The sequence below is a fragment of the Myotis myotis genome, unplaced genomic scaffold, assembly GCF_014108235.1.
Source record: "Myotis myotis isolate mMyoMyo1 unplaced genomic scaffold, mMyoMyo1.p scaffold_m19_p_7, whole genome shotgun sequence".
NCBI classification, from domain to species: Eukaryota; Metazoa; Chordata; class Mammalia; order Chiroptera; family Vespertilionidae; genus Myotis; species Myotis myotis.
This window is the reverse complement of record NW_023416379.1, coordinates 6580141-6603560: the sequence shown is the minus strand read 5'-3', so window position 1 is coordinate 6603560 and position 23420 is coordinate 6580141. Positions and strand designations below refer to the sequence as shown.

Below are 23420 nucleotides of genomic sequence, written 5' to 3'. Positions count from 1 at the left end.
CGACCACCAAAGGGGTCGGGACCCACAGGTTGAGAACCGCTGATCTTAGAGCAACCTCAATAGTATTGCAGAGAGTGAGCCTATGCCTCCTTCTCTAGCTTTCGTACTAAAGATGCACCTACACACCAGCCCGCGACAATGACAAAGCATTAGGTGGAGATACTGAACGGTGCCAGCTCAGACCTTCCCTGCCGGCATCTTAAGTGATAGAGTGGTTTGCGGCGGACACAACCATCTGCCCATGAGCTTCCCAGACGGGGATGGAGACACTGGCTATGTCCTTGGTGGGCAGTGGATAGTAACGGACAGTCTCCTGTACATTTCCCACTCTTGTCCCCTCGCAGAGTGCCGAACAGATCGCTGCGCTGTGTAGGAGTTTTAACGCCACTCAGGCCACCAGCATGGAAGGACCGCGGGAGGGTCAGGACCCACCTCCGAGGCCCCTGGCCCGCCACCTGTCGGACGCGGATCGCCTCCGAAAAGTCATCCAGGAGCTGATGGACACAGAGAAGTCCTATGTGAAGGTAAAGGCGGGGCAGAGCATGCCGTCCTCTCTCTTCCGGTCTGTGGTGACCAATGGTATGGCGGCAGGGGTCCCCGGGTGACGCCATCAGGACCCCACCATGCACTGGAAGTAGTGAATTGCTACAGAGGAGGGAGGGAAGGGGGAGAGGGTGAAAATGCTTTGAGAACTCGGAAAAAATTAGATCTCGGCTCATTTGTTACCAAGGTAGCTTTCACTATGGAAACAGATGTTCCAGTTTGTGCGATCTGTGGAAAGGAGTCTGCCGGCTTAGTACCAGGGGATGGAGATCACTTTAGGTCAGCAGTTCTCAACCTGTGGGTGGTGACCCCTTTGGGGGTCGAACGACCCTTTCTCAGGGGTCGCCTAAGACCATTGGAAAACACATCTATAATTATATTGTTTTTGTGATTAATCACTATGCTTTAATTATGTTCAATTTATAACAATGAAATTGGGGGTCACCACAACATGAGGAACTGTTTTAAAGGGTCGCAGCATCAGGGAGGTTGAGAACCACTGCTTCAGGTGATGAGGAATGAGGCACAACTGGTTTACAGGCGACCTCTGAGACGGGCCGCCGCCGCCTGACAGGTCCCACCACAGATGTCCCCTCATCACGGGCGTTCCCACACGGCCGAGGGGGCTTTGCTGAGCCTCTTCAGAGCCCAGAGAACTCGCTTGTTTGCCTCGGAAGCCCCTAGTTAGTGTTGGAGAAACATGAAGGATACAGGGGCCGGGGAAGGCAGTTCTTTTGCTTGAAGTATTTGCTGAAGCTTTGTAACTATATTGCGCTCACTTGGTTGGCTGATTGCTGAGGGCAGCATGGCACAGGCGGCGGGCAGAGCATGCAGGCCTGGCCCAGCCCAGTCCACCGGAATGGCCTGGCTGAGCCCTCCTTCTCCCTCCTCTGGGCTCTGAGACAGGTGTGCCCTTGTGGCAGCTTTGACGTGCAAGCCCTGAGTTACACCTTGGTATGCACACACACGGCTGTCACCTTTCTCCTGATGAACTGAGCTTTGCCTTTCACCAATGTCACTGTCGTTTTGTCTGGACTTTACCAAAGGCCCTATTCAGACAGCTCAGGAGAATGACCCAAACCCCTTCCGTTGGTCCCATAGGGGAGAAAGGAAAGCTATAGAGATGACGTTTTCATTTCATTTCCCGTTACGTCTTGCCCCACATCTGAGGGGGGGAGTGAGGTGAAAATCCAGGAAGTCCCGACAAGATTCTGCATCCTCCTGGGAGCCATGGTGACCCTCCCCGCGGCCCCGGGCACCGTGTTTGAGGCCGCAGAGCCCTCTGACAGCTCGAGGCTGGTCATGAGCTCTCACCAGGAGCCCAAGGCCCTTTTTATCGCCGCTGTTGCTTTTTACTGTCAGGCCATGCGCACTGGGAGGGCCGTTGCTTCCTGATGCCGGGAGAGCGGAGATGAATGTGATGGGTGAACTGCACTTTGTCCTCTCTGGGCCTGGGTGTTGCAGTCTTTGGCCCCGCGGTCAGCGCAGACCTGCCCTCGTGTGGCAGTCCCCTGGGCAGCACCAGCTGGCACGGGGCATGACAACAGCCGGTCACTCTGACCAAATAACCAGCACCCGCAGTCTCTTGTGATTCACACACATCTTCATGTTTTAATTTCTTTTTGCTGCTGATATTTAACATGGAGTTTTACTCGTTCTTTCATCTAACCTGGATCTCTGCATGCGACTTGGAAATTTCAACCTGTGTGTGTTCCCTGGGCTGTGATTCAGTAACTGCTCACGTCTCCAGCTGCTGAATGGGTTGTGGTTTTAACCTCTGAACCCAGTGAGCAGCAATGACCACTTTTAGGGTCAAGATGAGCAGTAAATGGCCCACTTTTAGGGTCGAGAATTTCAACAAGACACAAACGTCATCGTTCCTAATGGGAGTCGGGAGCTGTGGCCGGGTTGCTGGAACTCGTGGGTATTTTAGAGACGTAAGTGCCAAAGACTCTTCTGTCTTTTAGGATCTGAGCTGCCTCTTTGAATTATACTTGGAGCCACTTCAAAATGAGACTTTTCTTACCCAAGATGAGGTAAATAATCACCTTCCCTCTGTTCCTTAACCGCTGACTAGTCTCTCTGCCCTTCAGTGGATCTCCGAGGACAGTGATGGCGAACCTATGACACGCATGTCAGAGGTGCCACGCGAACTCATTTTTTTGGTTGATTTTTCTTTGTTAAATGGCACTTAAATATATAAAATAAATATCGAAAATATAAGTCTTTGTTTTACTGTGGTTGCAAATATCAAAAAATTTCTATATGTGACACGGCACCAGAATTAAGTTAGGGTTTTACAAAATGCTGACACGCCGAGCTCAAAAGGTTCACCATCACTGTCCTAGGAGATTCTATCTACTGGTCCCCAAACGTCCAAGACTTCAGAGTCTTCAGAGAAACCCCAGCGTGGCCTCCTCCAAAGCTGTGGCCGTGGCCTCTGGCGTGAAGCAAAGTGTATTGCACAAATGCAGGACCGTCCTTTGTGTAGAGAAGTTGTGGCCAAAAATTACTTTTCCATGTATGACATTTTAAGGTTAAATCACACGAATTCCTTCCTTCCTACTTTCTTTCATTTCCCCCCCCAATTTGAATTCTGAAAATTTTACATCCACTTACAAACTTATTTTAGAATTATGGGGACAAGCGCTGTACATTCTCTGTGTAAAAAGTGCCCCCATAATGAAGGTGCCATATTCCATAAAGGATGTACTTCTGCCTGCTGTTGGCGAGTGACTGGCCTGTCGGGCCGCGCAGCGTCAGAGGGTCTAGACCTGTTGCTAACACCCTCTTCCACTCCCGTCTTCACATAGATGGAGTCGCTCTTCGGAAGTTTGCCCGAGATGCTTGAATTTCAGAAGGTGTTTCTGGAGACGCTGGAGGATGGCATTTCAGCGTCGTCTGACTTTAACGTACTTGAAACCCCCTCGCAGTTTAGAGTAAGTGTTTTGGACGGCAGTTTAAAGCAGAGAGTGGTGGGACAGCGCGGAATCCCCCTTGAGGAAGGATCTGCTGGGCTGGACCATCGATGGGATAAACTTAGTGCCTTCATCGCAGTTTCCCCCGGGCACATGGTGACAGTAGATACAGCTTTGTCCTGGAGTCGGTGCTCAGGTGGTTGGAAATCTGCACAGCAGGATTTCTGTGCCAGGCGCCTGGATGCAGACCACATCCACACCTTCACTCAAGCCACCTAAAGGGTGTGCAGGTGATGGCCTCTGACCCCGGAGCACTCGCTGCCCGATTCTTCATCCACGTGGTAAAGTGTTCTGACACTTCTCTCCTACGGAGGGAGCCCCATTTCCAACATGAGCGCCGGCGGCTGGCAAGAAGCCACTGCAGGGAAGGCGCAGGCGGCATCATGCCTCTGGGTAGAACCGGCTTCATTAACGCGCCTCTCAGCCCATTTGCTGGTACATCCCCCTTTGTCAGAGGCGTTTTTGTAGAACTTTCTCGTGTCCTTCGAATGCACACCCTGCCAATGGGCTCCTCCACCGGAAAGTTTTCAAACTGCAGCTCTGCTAGGGGAGCGCCTGGCTGTGCTGCGCTCGGGGCAGTCCCGGCTTATTCCAGTCCAGCGGGCGCCTGCTCAAAGCCTGAGTGTGTTAGTATCTGAAAGACAGGGCCCCGGAGACACCAAAGCAGTCAGATGCCACAGACACCCACTAACCCATGTCTGACGGACTTCTCCATCCCTTTCTAGAAATTACTGTTTTCCCTGGGAGGCTCTTTCCTTTACTACGCCGACCACTTCAAGCTGTACAGTGGATTCTGTGCTAATCACATTAAAGTGCAGAAGGTTCTAGAGCGAGGTAAGTTACTCCTAACTTTTGAAGCTGTGTTTTTTATATTTTTGGTTGTTAACAAAGAATAAAGTTGTACCTAACAAGGAGGAATAAGTGCAATTTTAAGGGATCATGTTCCATTCTTGATCTTGAAACTGGTAACATTTTTTTTCCCAATCTATTGGTTAAAGTCCTGAGAGCAGAGATGTTGCTTTGCTACGTGTCACTTTGCTGTGAAATTACATCTAAATTATTTTTCACCAAATTCCTTGGAAACATAAGCCCCTGGATGGGGGTAGAAAACGTACAGCATTTTCTTCCTTCTTGTTAATCTTATTCTTAAGCCCAAGAAATCACTGTGAAACACCACCATCAAGCTCACAAGAGGTGAGCTGAGTAAAATGAATGCTTCTTTGGTAGAACTGGGGGAAAACTCACATGGTTACAGCTCACATCCTGCCAATGAAGTACCTTTCATCTCTCCACACTTTTATCATCTCACTTGATCTTATTGGCTTCAACTGAAGACTTTTACTTTTTTAAGTCCAAGTAGACTGGGTAGTTAACCCTCATCGCTCTTTCCTTTAGCCAACAACAACCATTACTCTGTGGGGCTGACAGATGCCTGAGCTCTGGGTTCTGAACTGCAATGGGTCAGCTGGTGGGCACACGGCCAGCACATAGAGTGGGCAGGCCAGTCTGTCCAGCTGGGAAAGTGTATTCACACATTTGATGATGACAGTGACCTTCTTTGGTGTGGAGGTGTTGGAGGGCGTCTTTGTGCTGCACTCACTGTCTTGTATCATAAACTTGAAGTTCAACTTAGTCCTGTAATGCCTAAACCAGGGATGCTGAACCGAGGCTCTTCTACTACCGAGGGCTTCTTTCAGTCACCGCAGACCTCTCTAGGTGTGAGGTTAGAGTCTCTCAGATGTCTCCCTCCCCCATTCTTTGGAATCCTCATTGCTGGGAGCAGAGACAAGAGGAGAAACCATCAGTGATGCAGACACAGGACTTCAAGCTCAAGGCTGTGAGCAGTAGTAACGCAGTCCTCGAGGAGAACACTGAACAAATGCAGGTCCTCAGGAGTCTGCTGTGCTCAGCTCCTGCAGTGGAGAACAGCTTATAGAAACACATGTAATCTTATTTAGGTTCATCTGAACTGTCTCCAGTAAAGGTCACCAGGCTTTCAAGTGTACTTGGAATATGTACCTCCTGAAGCTTGAACTGTGATAATGTCATAAATTTTCAGGATGAAAATGGCTCCCCCAGCATTTGAATGCCTTCTCTAGAATTAAGGATGGCCTCCTGTGACCGTTCTCATTGTGATTTGCCACCTCTAGAAGCCAGTGAATCAGAGTGCCCCTCCATGATGGAGGCCTATGTTTGAGGAGGGCTCTATATTTGAACTCTGTTAATTGTGTCAACAGGGTATTGGCAGCCAAGCTAAGTTCCAAGCCTTTCCTCTCTGTCATCAAATGCTTCTTAATGGCATTGTCTGAGAGGACCCAGAGTTTGCTGGTCAATGCTTCTTTCTCGAAACCTTTAGGGATTTTCCTAACACTGAGTGTTTAACCAGCTCCATGACTCAGCTCGGCCACTTGGTGTAGATCCAGAACTTCAACCTGTCCTGGAACAGGCTCAGGTTTAAAAGGGAGGCTGGAGTGCTTCACATTAACCAGATCCAGCCAAGATCTGTCTTCACTGGTTCTTCACACAAAGACCTGACTCCACTGGGATTTCCTCCCAGCGCACCAATGGTCTGCTCGATTCCTCCATCATGAAGAAGGGCCATCTCACCATCCACTGCATCTGACAGTCTCATTCAAAATGGCACTGCATCTCCTAAAAGGTGTAGACTTTGCCTTTGTAACAAAACTCCAGAGAAGGGTAGATCTTCATTCAAATTGGCTGAATTCCAAATAGCTGGTCAACCAGTGCTTGCAGGTGGGATCCAAAGCAGTAGTCGGTGTATCCACTGATGCTATCGAAACTAAATGCCCTCGGATTCTCGAGCGCACCCTTCACGACACTGGATACACAACAGAAAGGCAGTTCTCACCGCACCTCTGGTGGGAGGTTTAGATTGCTCAGAGCTGGAGAGGTGAAGGCTGCAGGGCATATCAACTTATTTTAAAGGAAAAAAAGATACTGCGTTATGAATAATGCAATAGGTAACCATTTGTGCTAGGACTGGAAAAAGTACTGGTTTATTTTGCTGTATGAATCTTTGGGGGAGTATGGATAACATTGTGTTGTGGCTTTAGGATTGTTTGACCTCACTCGTTAGGTTCCTATGACAGTCTCTCATGGGCCAGTGTACCCTTTGGTGTGTGGACTGTGCTATGCTGATAGTGAGTAAGCTCCCTTTGCCCGCGGGAGCGGTCAGGCTGTGATGCTGAGTCCAGGCTGACAGCTGGGTGCCTGACCCTGATGCACTGGGGGCTTACTCAGGAGTGGCTTTGGGACTGTAGATGTGCATGATCTGTAACTGCATAAAAACTGAACGAAGTAGAAGTGCACCATCCCGCTGTGCTAAGAGTCTTCCATCCATGTGCTTGCAGCCAAAACGGACAACGCCTTCAAGGCCTTCCTGGATGCCCGGAACCCCACCAAGCAGCACTCGTCCACGCTGGAATCCTACCTCATCAAGCCCGTGCAGAGGGTGCTCAAGTACCCCCTGCTGCTCAGGGAGCTGGTGTCCCTGACGGACCACGACAGTGAGGAGCACTACCACCTGACAGGTGAGGACAGCAGCTGGCTGGGCCGGCCAGTGCCCCCCTGTGTGTTAGAAGACATTTCTCAGCACTATGACTGGTAACCTTAGTTTTACAATGTGGGAAAAGTTAGATATGTGACCATCCCTTCAGATGGACAAAACATTTTGGCAAAATGATCTCATTGGAGTAGCCCCAAGCTCATCTGGAGGGATGATTCCATTTTCATTTTTTTAAAAAGGTATAAGTCCAGTGGTGTGAAATGGGTTAATTCAGGTCACTGGGCTAGCAAACAACTATGAGAACTGAAAACCAGGCCTCCTTTCCATCTCAGTGAAGTTCTGTGGCGGCTGCCGCTCACAGTGCTGCTGATGGAATACGCTGGATGAGGCGCCACCTTGTGGAAATCTCTGAGCAGAGCCTGACTCAGAAACCAAACGCCTAAGGACAGATTATGCTTCAATGTGGATGCCGATGTGTCTTCTATTGTCACCCTGCAAATCATCGGCCTGAGATACAGTCTGTCCAGTATACAGAGCCCCTCAGTTTGATAGCAAGCAGAGAATCCCGAGGAGACTGTGCTGGATTAGAGAGAAACAGGGGTCATTCTCCGCATATCAGAACCAGGAGGACAGCTAAGCTGCATGTAATAAACCCGTGGAGATGGAAAAACTTACTACATATTACTATCACTGAATAATAAACACTGAAAAGAGTGTAAATTAAACTGGCTCTTTTACTATGACAAGCATACTTTTATATCATAAGTACCAAGGACAAAATATTTTTGTATGAAAATTAAATTGTACAAGTAAATGATACAAGTTACGATTAGTGTTCCAAATACTGTATGTTAAGTTCATTTCACATCAAGATCTTTAAAAGGATTGCTAAGAATACTGCCTTCCACAACTCCCTCCACGCTGTATGAGGTGACCTGAAATTTTGCTTTTGAACTTTGGCAAAAACATCTTGTCCCTCCACAGGCCGGTGTAAGAAGTTACAAATAAACACCATGCACAAGTGCTGACAATTTCTCTGGCAATTAAGCATTTACAGAGACATTAAGTCCTTGTTAAAAACTGTTATGGATCACATTCCAGTAACTGATGTAGGAGAGGCAGAATCTTCAGGTGCCCTGTGGAAGTCTGGCTGTATACTTAACCCTTCTTTCTGCACTGCAGTTTTCTCATCTGCAAAGTGGGACAGATTACAGTTCCTAGAGTCATCAAGTTATTGTAGAAATTAAATGAAATGATTCACATCAATTGCCTATCAGAGTGCATGACAAATAGCAAGTGATCCATAAAGCACTTTTATTATTGTTGATGCTTTTTACTTCCTTACTTTTTTACTTCCTGCCTCATTTCAAAGAGAATTTGAGTTGGAAGATGATTCTGTTCATTATAATCACTAGATTATAATGGGCTGTTTGAGTCAAACCTGATAGTACTTCTGTGAGAACTGGCTTCGAATCCTGGCATGAATCTTGCTGTCGGATAGGATTGGAGACAAACATTATAAAATAAATATGATTCCTTGTTTTGCAGAAGCACTGAAAGCCATGGAGAAGGTAGCGAGCCACATCAATGAGATGCAGAAGATTTATGAGGATTACGGGACCGTGTTTGACCAGCTGGTAGCGGAGCAGAGCGGAACAGAGAGGGAGGTCAGTGGGATTTCTGCGTTCCGAGGCTTCATGCACCTGCCCCCTGGGTCTACGGGTGACCTTCACACTAGGCCCCCCTGTTAGGGCTTTCTTGGAGGAGAAAATGCCTCAGGTTCTCATTTTGATCTTAATGCTCATAATAACCCAGCCACACAATTTAGGTATAAATGTAACAAATTAATTACATTGGTTTAAAAATGCAACCTTATGTTATGTACCAAAGACAACAAGAGAGGTCCCTGAGCTCTTCCTAACTTGTGGGCATGAGGTCAGGACACCCCAGAGGTGGTGCCGACATGCAGAGCGAGAGCTGGATGGACAGAGGAAGTGGGAGCCAGCACGTGGAGAGAATAGGGCCTGTTCTCTTTTATTTTTTTAGCATGAAATATTGGGGGCTACCTCCTTTCTTATAAAGGTAGTTTAAGTAGAATTTGACAATTCCTATATATTTTTTCCAGCTGATTACTAAATTTAGAATCTTGAGCTTCTCAAGTCTATATATAAGGAGCAATGTATTTTAAGTAGAAAAGGACAGGAAGAGAGAACAGCTGGAGGCTTAATTGTTCATTACAGCCCGTTTCAACAGGTGCTTTCTACTAGCGGGCCTAGTGTCCTCGATGGCTTAGAGACGGTAGCTCTGCTAGGCCCGCGGGCAAGGCGAACACAGGCGCTGTGGAGGAGCCTTGTCACTGTGGTCAGAGGCATCTCAGCCACAGGGAGTATGTGCATTGGAGTGAATGCCTTCACATGTGTCACTTTCAAACAGTTTGATGTAGGCATGCCTCAATTGTGTGGCTGCTCCTGTTATCAACACTTCCACTATTTAAGGCCCCAAGTGTACAGGGATCTTAAAAATCAAACAGAATGTACTTGCATGTTAGCCATGACGACACCTATGTGATTCACTCTCCAACATGCACCTACGGTGGTTTCCACCCCTGCCCCTGTTTTCCAGGTAACGGAACTTTCCATGGGGGAGCTTCTGCTGCACTCGCCCGTGGCCTGGCTGAATCCGTTTCTGTCTCTGGGAAAAGCCAGAAAGGACCTTGAGCTCACAGTATTTGGTAAGTAAACTAGGAGGCTGGCAATAATGAAGAACTCGCTAAACCCTCCAATTTCCAGTGAGTTTTTGACTTTACTACTTAAAACTCCATCGCTCTGCATACCCATGATCTTGTCCCGCCTGCTGCTCGGCTGAGTGTCACAGGAACAGAGCTCCGAGGCTGTTCTGAACCCTGCCATCTTAATGGTTCGCTGCACTTCACAATGTCTTATTCTCACTGAGCGCCGGCACAGTGAGCGTAGACGTGCGTTCTCCCTGAGATGAGCCCCATGTCCTCAGGCTTCAATAAAACAAAATGAGATTTTTTTTTTTTAAATGACAGCATCTACTTCAGACAATAGCTCTTAAATAAGCAGGCATATCTGCACAACTTAAACATGACAGGAGGAAGTGCCATGCAGTCACTCACGGGCTGGCATCCTGAGATCCCGGAGCTTCTGAGTCTGAAGAGCTTTTTGTTCATTTGAAACACTCAGCTCTAGTCCAACCTTGAAGTTTGTAGAAAATAATGGAAGACTTTCTCTTTTCTTTTCTTTAGTTTTTAAGAGAGCTGTCATATTGGTTTATAAAGAAAACTGCAAACTGAAAAAGAAATTGGTAAGACAAGAATGAGTTTTAATTAAAGCTACCATTTCATGGCTGTATTTTCCTATTAATGTTGCACTGAGAAGCCAGCTAAGAACCCAGGCATCACCAACTGCCATTACTTATTCCCTGGTAATGACTGAGTCCGATACTCAAGGTATTTCTTCTTCTCAAAATGATTCTGTTTTAAAAGACAAATACCCATGCTGGGCCTACACAGAAAATCAGCTTGTATGTCCCTGAAAATGGCCCAGGTTTCCTCCATACACATGAGAGTCTTTGGTTTGTTTTCAGATGACCCTTACCTTGACTTAAACAAAACTAGCTGTGGATACTATAAGCCATCAGCTCCCCATCAGTGATAATGTGAAGACACTGAAGGCTTGATTGTCATTCTTGCTTGGAAACCTAGAACTCTCTGCCCCCCAAACCATGACGCTGCCCTATCCCCGCCAGCTGTGAGCCCTTGAGCACTGGGAGCAGTCTGAGCTGACTCATCCCTGCAGCCTGAGCACTCACACTGCAAGGAGCCTGGCACCGGGGTGGGGGGAGGCTACGGCGACCACACCGTGCACGCGTGCCCCTGGGCGAGAGCGGGCTCTGACACTTTACTGGGGACTTTCCTATTACAGCCCTCGAACTCCCGGCCTGCACACAGCTCTGCTGACTTGGACCCGTTTAAATTTCGCTGGTTGATCCCCATATCCGCACTTCAAGTCAGACTGGGGAACGCAGCAGGTAACTGTCTCCTGTAGCACAAATGCCAAAACACATTAGGAGGCTGACTTGGATTGTGGGGTAGAATATAGGTAAGATTTGATGTTTTATAGCAGGAAAATGAGGATGTTTCCTCAGAGCCTTCTGAAGGAAGGAAGGACTGATGGGTAGCTTTTCTCAGCCAATCACCTTTCTCCACCATTTCCTTATTTTCACTATCAACACTTTTGAACCTAATATCCTTGATACACCCACATTTGTTAAAGGAACAAAGGTCCCCCAACTTAAATTTTTACAAGTTTCGATACACCAGAAAATTCTTTAAGATTAAGCAGCAGCACAGATGATGTAAAAACAAGAAAAACCTTCCACCTGTAAAACACGGAGGGATCCTTCCAGAATAACCGTGTTCTGCTGACATGGCCCCTGGTGACGAAAGGACTCGCGGGGTCAGGCGTGCAGGCCGCTCAGGTCCCTGTGTCATGTCTGTCGGAGTGCTGACGCTTCCCAGCACGTGACTGAACCCCTGGCCAGCCTCTCACCTCCAGCACCTGAGCGCCTCCTCCTCACTGTCCTTCCACAGAAGGGGGTGGAAAACAGGACCCGTGTAACCTCTTCCCCAGAGAAATGGAATCCAGGGATAGGGAGGGAGCACTAAAATGGACTGAAAACTTCAGCAGGAAATGTAAAAAGTAACGAAAAAGTATTTCACTTTTTGTAAGTACTGGTGAAAGTCAGACATAGAATGAATCATGAGAGTCAGGTCGGGAACAGTTGACATTTTGAGACGTGACTACATGATGAGTGTTATGAGCTCACAGGTGTTCTGAACAGGCTCTCTGGCAGGTGTAGATTCAACTCTCTGCCCTTTACTCAGGGACGGAAAACACTTCCATCTGGGAGCTGATCCACACCAAGTCAGAAACAGAGGGGCGGCCGGAAACCATCTTCCAGCTGTGCTGCAGGTAGGACTCACCCCCCAAATGAGGCCGTGGCAATGAGATGGAGTGGGGAGCTCTTAACAAGGAGGGTTACTTTTAATGCCCCCTGAATTTTGGTGGCTTCAGGATCACAGCCCACACCACACTTCCCACAGGGCAGCAGTGGCCCTGGTATAGAACACACTAAATAAAAACCTACCCAAATCCGCTCTAGCTAGTTTGGCTCAGTGGACAGAGTGTCCACCTAAGGACCAAAGGGTTCCGGGTTCCATTCTGGTTAAGGGCACATGCCTTGGTTGCAGGCTTGGGCTCCAGTCTGGGCTCGGGCAGGAGGCAACCAATCGATGTGAAAACACATCAGTGCTTCCCTGTCTTTCCCTCACTCTTCCATTCTCCCTAAAAATCAATGGAAAAATATCTTTGGGTGAGGATTAACAAAAAACAAAACAAACAAACGAAAAATACCCAAATCCTAGTGCCTCACAAACTTCTGTTCTCACTCCTTTGTGAGGAGACCAAGGCACAAGGAGGTTGGCGAGTGCTGTCAGTCTGTCCCGAGAGCGGTAACGTGCCACATCAGGACGAGGGGACCGGGACCGGAAGCACAATGACACTGGACACTAACGCTCTTGCTTCTCTCCATCCCCACCCCCCAGTGACAGTGAAAGCAAAACCAACATCGTCAAGGTGATTCGCTCGATCCTGAGGGAGAACTTCAGGCGGCACATAAAGAGTGAGTTCCCCCTGGAGAAAGCCTGCAAGGATCGCCTGGTACCCCTCAAGAACCGCATTCCCGTTTCAGCCAAATTAGGTGAGAACTTTGCTAGCCTCCTGTGTATTGATGAAACCCCTGAGCTTCTCTAAAAGGAGACATGCTCCTGTAATACAGGGGTATTTCATCACTCTGTAAATTACCAGACACCCAAATACATGGGGGAGGTGGGGTGGGGAGATGGCAGTGGCAACTTTGTTTCCTCTTAAGAAACCTGAACCCGCCTGTTGCTCCCACGCCTCCTTTTATAAAATACTAGTGGCCCGGTGCACGGATTCGTGAACACTGAAAGTAATTAGAATATTTTAATATCGCTATTCACCCTTTCTCTAAAATAGAAGTGTCAGAGATGAAAGAAAATTAGTAAAATGTATATGAAAATATATAAATTAATAAACAACATGATATAACAGCAAAGACATGATATAAAAACAACTGATAAAGAGATTAAACTTATTCTAATATCTCCCTGTACATCACATTAAGAGTAAAAACCCTCCCAGAGTGCTTGACTAATTTCCCTTGTGATGAAGTATTTACAACTTGAACGTCACACACTCTTGTAACTGGAGAGAAAGCAACATATAACTGACCATGTGTGAAAACGGGTTCAGGTAGGAATATTCCCACTCTGTCTAGAGTTTGTCCTTGTGACTTATTAATAGTCATCGCAAATGCCGGCATCACCGGAAACTGTCTTCGAATTAATGTAAATGGGGGCCAGTGTCAGACGGGGACAAATCATTTCTTGGAATCAGAATGACCACTCCTTCCGAAGATCCTGTTAATACCTCAGCTTCGATTATGGCGCCAGTGAGAGCTTTATATGTATCGCACATGGGCGAGTCAACGTTTATCTTTAAATAGTGTGCGTCATATGTACTGGCTGTTGGTCAGATGGACGGTCACTTCGCCTCTTATATATATAGATAACCACCCCAACCCCAAACGCCCTCTTACCACCACTGACACGGCTACACTTACCATCTTATCTGCTTCTTCTACGGAGAGGTACAGGAGTCCAGGGACTGAACTGCTCACCGCAGTATTTCTGGTGCTCAGAACACTGCAGGCATCTAGAACGTCAGTACTTAATCCCTTAAGATCAGAAACCTAAGTCCTTATTCTTACCCTGTTAGAGCAGCAGGTAAATCATACTGCTCTCAACTTTCTGCCTGTTTTTAAAATTTCAGCTGAAACTTGTAGAGTATTCTTTCTATAGTAACTATTTTGTTTTGATCTTTGATCTTGTTTTACTCTTATAAAATGTATGTCTCTTTCCTTTTGGGTCACAGTGTGACTTCTTCAAATTTACTGTATATTTCCCATTTTTTTTCTTACCAAAATGAGCCATGGCCATCAAAAATATGCTGTTGTCTGCGGAAACACAACTAGAGCTCCCTTCCTCCTCCAGCCTGAGAAATGAAATACACACACACGAATAATTATTCACATGAAATCTCCAAAAGTTGGTTAGAAATTCCAGCAGAGACAGTTCTCATGAGAGAACATTTGTCTACTTTTAGTGAAGCAGCAAGGGAAATAAGGTGAGATGGTAGACATAGAAATACGGGGTAATCTTGGTTATCAAATGACAAAGTAAGTTAGTGAAGAAAAGGAACCTACGTATTGTAACTAACATTTCAATGTACCCACTGGAAAAGTAGGAATCCTAGCACTTACAGTAGTTTGTAGCTTATTTTTCTTTCTAAATAATTGAGCTCTGATAACTGGTCATCCAAAAATACTAAATCCCGCCCCCCCCCCCCCCTCCCGTCAAGTTTCAGATAAAATTTCCATACCTGCAGTATCTACGTGGATTTTTGCCCAAGTCCCAGGATGCTTGGTAACTGAAGTGAGATGATCAGATCTTCAGTAATTAAGATGTTAAATCGTGTAGCTTACATGCAAAAACCCCATCTGGTACCTGTTTCTCTGTAACAAGGGGATGTGTGCTCTTGTCCTCCCAGCTTCATGCAGGTCCCTGAAAGTCCTCAGGAATTCCTCCAGCAGCGAGTGGCCGGGCGAGCCGGGCAAGAGCAGCTCGCTGGACTCCGACGACTGCAGCCTGAGCAGCAGCACGCAGAGCAGTGGCTGCCACCCTGCGGGGGGCGGGCAGGACACCCCGAAACACCCCCACATGGGCCTGACAGATTTTCCAGACAATCTCATCAAAGAGAGTGACATTCTGAGCGACGAGGATGAGGACTACCATCAGACCCTGAGGCAGGGCAGCCCCACCAAAGACATAGAGATTCAGTTCCAGAGACTGAGGATCTCTGAGGACCCGGAGGCTCCCCCCGCGGAGCAGCCGCCGGGCTCGGCTGGCCAGCCACGAGGGGAGCAGCCCAAACTGGTCCGGGGACACTTCTGTGCCATTAAACGCAAAGCCAACAGCACCAAAAGGGAGAGGGGAACTCTGCTAAAGGCGCAGGCGCGTCACCAGTCCCTTGACAGCCAACCTGCAAATGCCAGCCTCGACCTCAACTCCGTGCTCGAGCGAGAATTCAGCGTCCAGAGCTTGACGTCGGTGGTCAACGAGCAGTGCTTTTATGAGACGGAGAGCCACGGCGACTCCTAGTACAGCCTCAATCGGATGCGGACTAAAGTGCTCGTTTTGCTTTTAAACTGGCGGGAAAGTGGAAACTGCAGAAACACTAAACTATTCCTTATTGGGTTTTGGGCAGTATACATTTTCCCACAGAATAGTTGTAAAGATTTAAGTTATTTTAATTTATTGTGAACCAGAAAACTAGATTAAACTGGTCAGAATCTGTAAAATACTTAGTTTATATCCCTTTTGAGCAGGTGTCAAAATGACAGAATCCTTAAAACTGCAGTCTAATTATTTTAATTTATGTGGGAAAAGGAGGGGAAGTTGTGATTAATAGCTTTTAAAAAAGGTCTTTTTTCTCCATCCTCTGGGCATTTACTTTGAGCTGTTAGTTTTTGCTTTATTTAAAGCAGATTTAAGTTATTTTAATGTGGGTTAGGGGCACAATGTGCAGAAATTTCATTTTTGTAAGGTTGTAATAATAGATGCTGTTTATACTAAACATGTCATATCTATGCATATATATATATATATATTAAAAGAAAGCTTGTACTGTAACTTGATTATATTTATTTTTTTCTACCAACCTGTACAGTAAACGGGAAGAAAGTCACATCTGGCAATTGGTATTTTTGTCATTCTGTAGAAGTCAGAGTACACGCGTGAGACGCTCGACCTGGTGAAAGTCCACGCCGGGTAAGCTGCTAGCCCCCGAAGTGCAGCTATAGACTGCGACTCTCCCTGTCAGCCTCTCTTTCCTGACCGGCGCGTTTGTTTTTCTTGAGCTCTTCTCTGAAATTATAAGCGAAGAGGTGTGGGTCTTCATCACACATTCTCCGGTACACGTCACAGAGGCTCCGAAAATGGGAGACAGAGAGCTGGCAGGGGCGGAGAGTCGGGTCCACATCTGCCAACTGTAACAGCCGCCCAGTGCGTTCCAAGCGCTGGGCTTCCGGGAATAACATTCTGAGAGAGAGGAAATCGGAGTTTTACTTCAGCAATTCTGCAGATCACATGCTTCCTTCTGCCCTCCTTTGATCGTGCCCTGCTTCTGAGAGGGGAAGAGAGGGCGGAGCGTTAGTGGCGCCGCAGGGAACGTCAGCTCTCCCTCCAGGCGGCAGGACCACCGGAAGGCAGAGGTAGCCCGACCTGCAAGGTGTGCCCTCAGGGGAACATGTTTTCGAAGCTCAATCAATAGCTGCATCTTTAAGGTGAGTTTAAAGTAACATCTGTTCAGCTGCATTCTTAGAGAGGAACGTAAGTTTCATTTGCCTCAATTTTTAATATGCAAGTTGTTTATTGTTGTGGGATACATCATTAGTTCTGATTCTCTATCATTTGAACATAGTTTTTGGGACATTCACCCCAAAAGAATGAACTTTCTTGGTAAAGTTAGAAAACAGTTGATGTGAAAATGCAAACTGTTATGTCCCCTCTTTAAGATATGTTGAAGCATCTTTAAAACTGATGTGAGGTACACAGTTTATATTTCATCTAACCAAGATCACGGTTTTAAAATGCGTAACAAAACTGACGCTGAAATACTGTGAAGCTTCCCCTGGATTTTACTTTCTTTCCTCGAGTCTGAGGGCTCTGCAGGGCTCATCTCAAAGGGCTTGGGAGAGAGGTCTGAGCCCGCATGCAGGGCGGGTAAGCACGGCGGGACAAAGGCAGAGGCTCTGCGCTAAATAGAAATGGGCTTGCGTGCAGACTTCATGATACCATTCTGGCTTGATATCACGAGTCATTAGGGAAATGCCAACTAAAACCACAATATCGTCTCACAACGGACAGAATGGCTATTATCCACAAGTCACACCACCAGTATTGGCGCGGCTGCAGAAAAAGGAAGCCTTGTGCGCTGTTTGTAGTATTGCAACTTGGTGCAGCCACGACGGAAAACAGTATGGAGGTTCCTCAAAAAAATTAAAAAGAAAACTGTTCAAGCAATTCTACTTCTGGGTAATTAGCCAAATAAAACAACAACATTAATTTGAAAAGATATATGCACCCCCATCCCTGTTCACTTCAGCATTATTTACAATAGCCAAGATTTGGAAACAACTTAGGTGTCCATTGATAGGTGAATAGATGAAAAAGATATATAATGAAATATTACTCAGCCATAAAAAAGAATGACATCTTACTGCTTGCACCAGCCTGGATGGCCCTAGAGGGTATTATGCTAAGTGAAATAAGTCAGTCCGAAAAAGACAAATACCATTTGATATCACTAATATGTGGAATCTAACAAAACAAAAACAGACACAGATAAACTGGTGGCTGCCAGAGGGGAAGGTGGTGGGAGGATGGGTAAAAGGTGAAGGAGAATAAGAGATGCAGAGTTGCAGATCTGAGGTAAATAAGCCACAGGGAAGCAGTGTGCAGCACAGCAAATACCATCAATAGTATAGTAACAACTGTGCCTGGTAACAGATGGCTACTAGACTTACTGTGTGATCACAGTGTAAGGTAATATAATGTCCAGCCATTATGTTGTTCACCTGAAACTAACATAATATTGAATGCCAACTATACTTAAAAAACAAAAACACCCACACATTTAGTGTCAGAAATGTTGAGTCGATAGCTCCGGTGGCCTAAGTGCTGATAGAGAGATCATGACCTTCCCAGTACAGGGTCATTATAAACAACGTGACTGTCAGTTTTAGGTTGTACTTAAGATCAAACTAAACCAAACCTGTCAGTGGCATCTGAGGCTGAATCAAGGTTTCTGTTTTCCTCAGCGGCAAAGGTCTGTGCATCATAGGATTTGAATTGAGAGTACTATTTACAGACAGCTTGAAGAATTATAAAAACCCAGTTCTGAATCTTGAAACAGTGACGGAGGATTTTATAAGGTGTGCTAATGAAGGGAAGAGAAAGGGCTCTTACCCAAGCCCTCGATGGCAGTATTTCCTCCGGAACTGAAACACGTGCTGAACGACTTTTTCCACCAGCTTGAAGGGCTGCTCTATCTTGGGCTGCGTCAGGGGCGTGAAGTGCACCACGCCCACCTCCACCTTCAAGGTAATAAGCGAACACGCATCACTTTGCTGCACATGTAACATTACAAGCAGCTGATCTTTGTAAAATGCAGGAGAAAGGCGTTCCTACATGGACCTCAGTTGCATCTTCTCTAGGCAGGCAGGATGCTACATTTGCATTTGAGCTGAAATCAGGTGGTTGCATCAGTTCTGTAATGACACCCATTAGACCTGTGCTTGGTAATTACTTAATTCTGAAATGCAGTTTTACAGAGGCCTTTAGGGTCAATCCAAATCACCACCAAAGCCTGTGGGCAGAGAACAGGCGGCACTGCAGGACTTCCCTTAGCTTCCGAATGAGTGAAGCACACGCCGCAGCAGCCGTCCCGACCATAAGATGGGGCCCCCCGAGGACCACTCAGCATCAAACTCCCCAGAAAGGGAATCCACTCTGACGCCACTTACTCGGCACAGACACCGTGAATCAGCTGGACGGAAGTCATGAGTGTCGTCTGCACAGCCGCATGGCTTTCTGATACCAACTCTAATGCCCCTGGAGGCAGAGGCAGGGTCCAAACAAAAAAGGGAACCACCAAAAATGTCGCTGCTTCTGTGTCCAGCTGCAACCAGCTGTAGAGATTATTTATCAGAAAATGAAACTTTTCAGGCATATCTGATAAGACTTACAGCGTGACTTATTCTACAAATGGACTCACTGTGATTCACACAAATACATTCAAAATAACAAAGGAAAAATATAGAAAGTACAAAGGGAGAAATGTGAGCCACGCACAAAAATGCTGACAAGAGACCATGACCTAGGAAATGGGAATTCTGTTCATAATCTGTGGCAGTGTTATCGCTAAGGACTTGTTAAATTTGCTACCTAGGGGGTAACGTGGGGATAAGGACACATATGTAATATCTTAATAAAAAGTATATTAAAAAAAAAAAAAAGAAAACTGCCAGAGAAGGTCTCCACACTGAAGGTGTCCCCTAAATGTCCGCCAGCCTGCGGACTTTTTAGTGACGAGCGTGCCCCTTCGGTGGAACAGCAGTCACTCCACTCCACAGGGACATCAGCAGACAATGTTACATGTTCTTACTAAATTTAATACTTTTCAAGCTGGGTTCTCTATGTAGCTTATTCCATTTCACTACTTCTAGTAACAGGTACGTCCTGCAGGAAACCAAGTGCTCTGAGGAAAAGGTCAAGACTCTCCTTAGACCTTCACACAAATACCACAGCACAGCATCCAGGGGTCTCAGAGAGGTTTGCGATCAATACGGAAGGGGGCGGGGGCTGAAGAGGACAAGGCATTGTGGAGGTGGCAGGTGGCTTTAGGGTTTTGAGCAGGGGTGGGGAACGTCTGGCCCGAGGGCCGTATGAGGCCCAAGAAATCATTAGCTCTGCCCTGCCAAGGCAACTGTTGGTAGGACTCCACATTCAATAAATCTAGGAGCTTTTCCCTTAGCAACGTAAGTTTATATTAAGTGAATTATATTAAGCAAATGATGTTATAAATTTCCAAATGGCAGATTTCTAACCTTGGCAGAAAAAAGGTTCCCCACCCCTGATTACGTAAACAGGAGTGCTACCGCAGGTTGGGGAGAAAAGAGAGCATTTCTGTGGGAGGGAAAAGCAGACTCTCCGGCCGGGAGAGTGGAAGCAGCAGCCCAAGCCACACTATGATCTGGAAATGTCACACCCTGCTCTTCTGCTCTTTCCTCCCGCTCCTCGGGCAGGGAAGTGAGCCCAACTGCTTGGGAAGGTTCTAGATCATTCTCTAGACCAGCCATGGGCAAACTACGGCCCGCAGACCGGATCCCGCCCGTTTGAAATGAATAAAACTATTGGGAAAAAAAAAGACCGTACCCTTTTATGTAATGATGTTTACTTTGAATTGATATTAGTTCACACAAACACTCCATCCATGCTTTTGTTCCGGCCCTCCGGTCCAGTTTAAGAACCCATTGTGGCCCTCGAGTCAAAAAGTTTGCCCACCCCTGCTCTAGACTTTCCCCACCCCATCACTCTAACTCTCCATGCCGCTCCCTGGCACTCGGTCCTACCTTTCCTTAGGCCGCCCTCCGGGACTCAACTCCCTCCCTCCTCTCAATCCAATTCTTCCTAGTTACCCACAGGCCCTTCTGAAAGGAAACCTAGTCACCAGGTGTCATCCCGAGCCTGCCAGTTTCCAGAGAAAAGACTCTTTCAGCAAAATAGGCGGTAAATGTAAGCCCCACCTAACCTACACCACGAACTATTAAAACGCTAATGTTCAGATACTATGAAGACAAACACACAAGTACAGGGATAGATGTGTTCTCCTTCCAGTACAGATCCCACCACTCCCAGCTCCCCTGGGTTTAGACACTTGGCCTCATCTTTATTTGCCTGATTTTGTTCCTCTGAGATACAGTTGATACTTGCAAATACAGAAAATGCCTAACATTTTAAAATCCTGTGCAAATATAGCAAGCACCCCATGTAAACTAGCAGATTTTCAAAGTTTGAATTTGGTACCCAATTGGCTAACAGTATATTGTAACTTTAAAAAAAAAAGCCATTCATAATCAAATATAGTTACACTTAGTGGGGGACCCTGTAAGACTCACTGTGCAAAGGGCTCTCCCAGTAATTCGTCCCGCTGCTGTGGGAAATCACTACCACTCTGGCCACCTCTCCTCTAGCCCCGCCCCCACAGCAAGCATCAGAATTACTTTAATGAAGGAGCCCATTTTCTCTGAAACTACAGGAAAGCCACTTGGTAACTATGGTAACAGACACAAAAATGCTTTTTACTTATAATTGGATTCTTATTTAAAATGACAACTGGATTTTTTTCTTCCTGGATTTTAAGTCTATTAAAGGATTTGATCGCAAAAAGGAAGTCAGTACACAGGGAACAGATGCACTTATAAATTGCTGTTTAATGTTGCCAGCCCTTTTCCAAACTCAGTCTCTCAGTGCACCAGTCTAGGTATGGCCTGGTTCCTGACTTAATAAAATTAAGGAATTCACTAAGGAATTTAGAGTGAATTTAAATATCTGCCTCTCAGATCCACTACAATGGTTCGGGTGGACCACCTATGACTCTGGAGTGGCCTGGGCCAAGAGGCAGGAACCAGGCTGGGTAAAGAGAGAGGGTCCCAGGGAAGGAGGAAGTGGAGGAGGGGCAGTGACTGAAAGCCGGACCCAAACTAGACGCATTCAGCCCACCATCTCAGATACTGCCAATAAATGACCATGTTTTTTAAAAAAAATGTCCTGTTCTTCAAAATAATGTACAAAGAGAATACAATGGTAAGGCCGCAACTAATACATACTTATGAGATTAGATTGATCTGCCAATGTCACCACAATCCAAAGACAGTCTCATTATTCTAAAACAGTGTGATGAAGACTTAGGAAACAAGCCCTCAAATCCTTCTCATGAAGGCGAACAGGAGTAAAATGTTGTAAAAAGAAGGTAATCGATAATAGAGCAAATGGAAGTACAACCTATAAGCAGAAACCTGTATGCGACTTGCTACAGACATCATCAGAAACTAGACGGCCTTGTTAGACATTTGAGGACACACAAAAACCCAAGATGATTCATCTTTATTTTCACTATTATCACCTTATCTAAAAACTGCTGATTTTAAGTTAAGAAGTCTTCACACTGATCTAAAACATTATATTAAAACTAAAATGACCATAAAGATAGGGGAAACAATGGACTAACTGTGTTCATCACTGATACTGTTCATTTCCTAAGACTGGGTCAGAAGACAAGACAAACATTACTTTAAGATTAAGTCAATCACTTTACATTTGTGGGGCTGTAACAGGAAAATTTTAAACTTATGCTGAACTATCATCTTTTCAAGGTTGAACAGAAACTACAAAAAGGACTGGTTGTTTTGAAATCTGAACCCCAACTTTTCACTGGGATTAAGTGGGCAGCATTTTAAATGTACAATGACTGGGCATCATCTCAGACCAGTGGGATCAGAGCCACGGGCCAGGGGCTGGCCTCCGGCTCTTCTACAGGTAGCTGAGGCTCAGGTGGGCTGGTGAGCAGCACAGGGCATTCTCTCTCAAATATTCAGGTAAATTACCGATTCTTTCAGAAAGCAAAGCAAAGCTTTTCTCAATATCCAGATTATCACTAAGAGAAGCAAGCACTACGGCAAGCACTTGTAATTTTTTCTTAAAAACAGAAAACTGCAAACATTTTAAAGGAGAAAACAGACTGCCGCGCCACTGGCCAGCTACTCTGCAGCCACTCGCAGGGGTGAGAGGTGAACTTTCCATGTCCGCTGCAGAGATGGCCGGGCTCATGTGTCCCACAGCACAATGCCGACCACCCCAGAAAGAAGCAACTCCTTATATTTACCAAGACGTGGAAGTACATTCTGTTCCAAGTGGAGGCAGGGCAATGGCATGAGTGCAGAAGGACTTCAAATTTCACAATATTCTGGGCCTGACTCCCACCTGCCATGTGTCACCTGCCATTCACTCATTTTACAACCTTGGTTGTCACTAACTTCTCTGGAGCTTACTTTTCTCACCTGTAAAGTGAGGACTCTTGTCATCTCACAGGCTTGTCTTGAAAATTAAATAACCTGGTGCCTCAAACAGTACCCAGCAGACAGGAAGCTGCTTATCTGAATGACAGATACGATTATATCAAGATTATAAAACAAGAGAGCTGCAAAATCACTGAAAATTAGTCTCATTTGGAAAGGACAGAATTATACTTTTGTTTATGCAAAGGTAGTGTACGGTTCAGTTGATGTTATTTTATACACTCAAAATCAGTTTCTGGAACCTTTCCTTCGGTACTTATTGTACCCCTTCTCTAAGCCAGCACCTTCCTGGCCCACGCGGAACAGCAGCGAGGGAGGCAGACACAGAGCCTCGCCCTGTGAGGTTTCCCTCTGGAGGTCTTCAACCAGGAGAGGGGCTCGGAGGTGGTAGGGTGCTTGATGAATCTGAAAACTTAGAAACAACCATTTTTTGGTTGAGTGGCAGCTGGATATGGAAGCAAGGTTGGTTTTAAGATCCAGGAAGTGCCACATGGAAGGATGAATTTGCC

At 46.2% G+C, this 23420-nt stretch overlaps 2 protein-coding genes across 19 annotated transcripts in view; one reads left to right on the top strand and one right to left on the bottom strand.

Moving 5' to 3' along the window:
- The window catches only part of TIAM2 (TIAM Rac1 associated GEF 2), a 160626-nt gene extending 144722 nt beyond the window's left edge, over window positions 1-15904 (top strand). For 5 of the 9 annotated variants that reach the window (XM_036316119.1, XM_036316121.1, XM_036316120.1 and 2 more), the window contains 12 exons: window positions 345-524; window positions 2511-2579; window positions 3357-3482; window positions 4247-4355; window positions 6893-7072; window positions 8596-8714; window positions 9670-9778; window positions 10316-10374; window positions 10995-11100; window positions 11957-12044; window positions 12677-12831; window positions 14763-15904. In XM_036316119.1, coding sequence (XP_036172012.1) covers window positions 345-524; window positions 2511-2579; window positions 3357-3482; window positions 4247-4355; window positions 6893-7072; window positions 8596-8714; window positions 9670-9778; window positions 10316-10374; window positions 10995-11100; window positions 11957-12044; window positions 12677-12831; window positions 14763-15373 — 1911 coding nt within the window. In that variant the 3' untranslated portion in view covers window positions 15374-15904. Of the gene's footprint in view, window positions 1-344; window positions 525-2510; window positions 2580-3356; window positions 3483-4246; window positions 4356-6892; window positions 7073-8595; window positions 8715-9669; window positions 9779-10315; window positions 10375-10994; window positions 11101-11956; window positions 12045-12676; window positions 12832-14762 lie in introns of those variants that run through there. The other 4 variants (XM_036316122.1, XM_036316123.1, XM_036316124.1 and 1 more) reach the window with 4 other exon arrangements.
- The window catches only part of TFB1M (transcription factor B1, mitochondrial), a 37050-nt gene continuing 29529 nt past the window's right edge, over window positions 15900-23420 (bottom strand). The window contains exons 6-7 of one of the 10 annotated variants that reach the window (XM_036316141.1): window positions 18242-18369; window positions 15900-16312 (exon numbers count right to left, since the gene is read on the bottom strand). In XM_036316141.1, the coding sequence (XP_036172034.1) occupies window positions 16069-16312; window positions 18242-18369 (372 nt within the window). In that variant the 3' untranslated portion in view covers window positions 15900-16068. Of the gene's footprint in view, window positions 16398-18241; window positions 18370-18454; window positions 18964-23420 lie in introns of those variants that run through there. The other 9 variants (XM_036316142.1, XM_036316143.1, XM_036316144.1 and 6 more) reach the window with 9 other exon arrangements.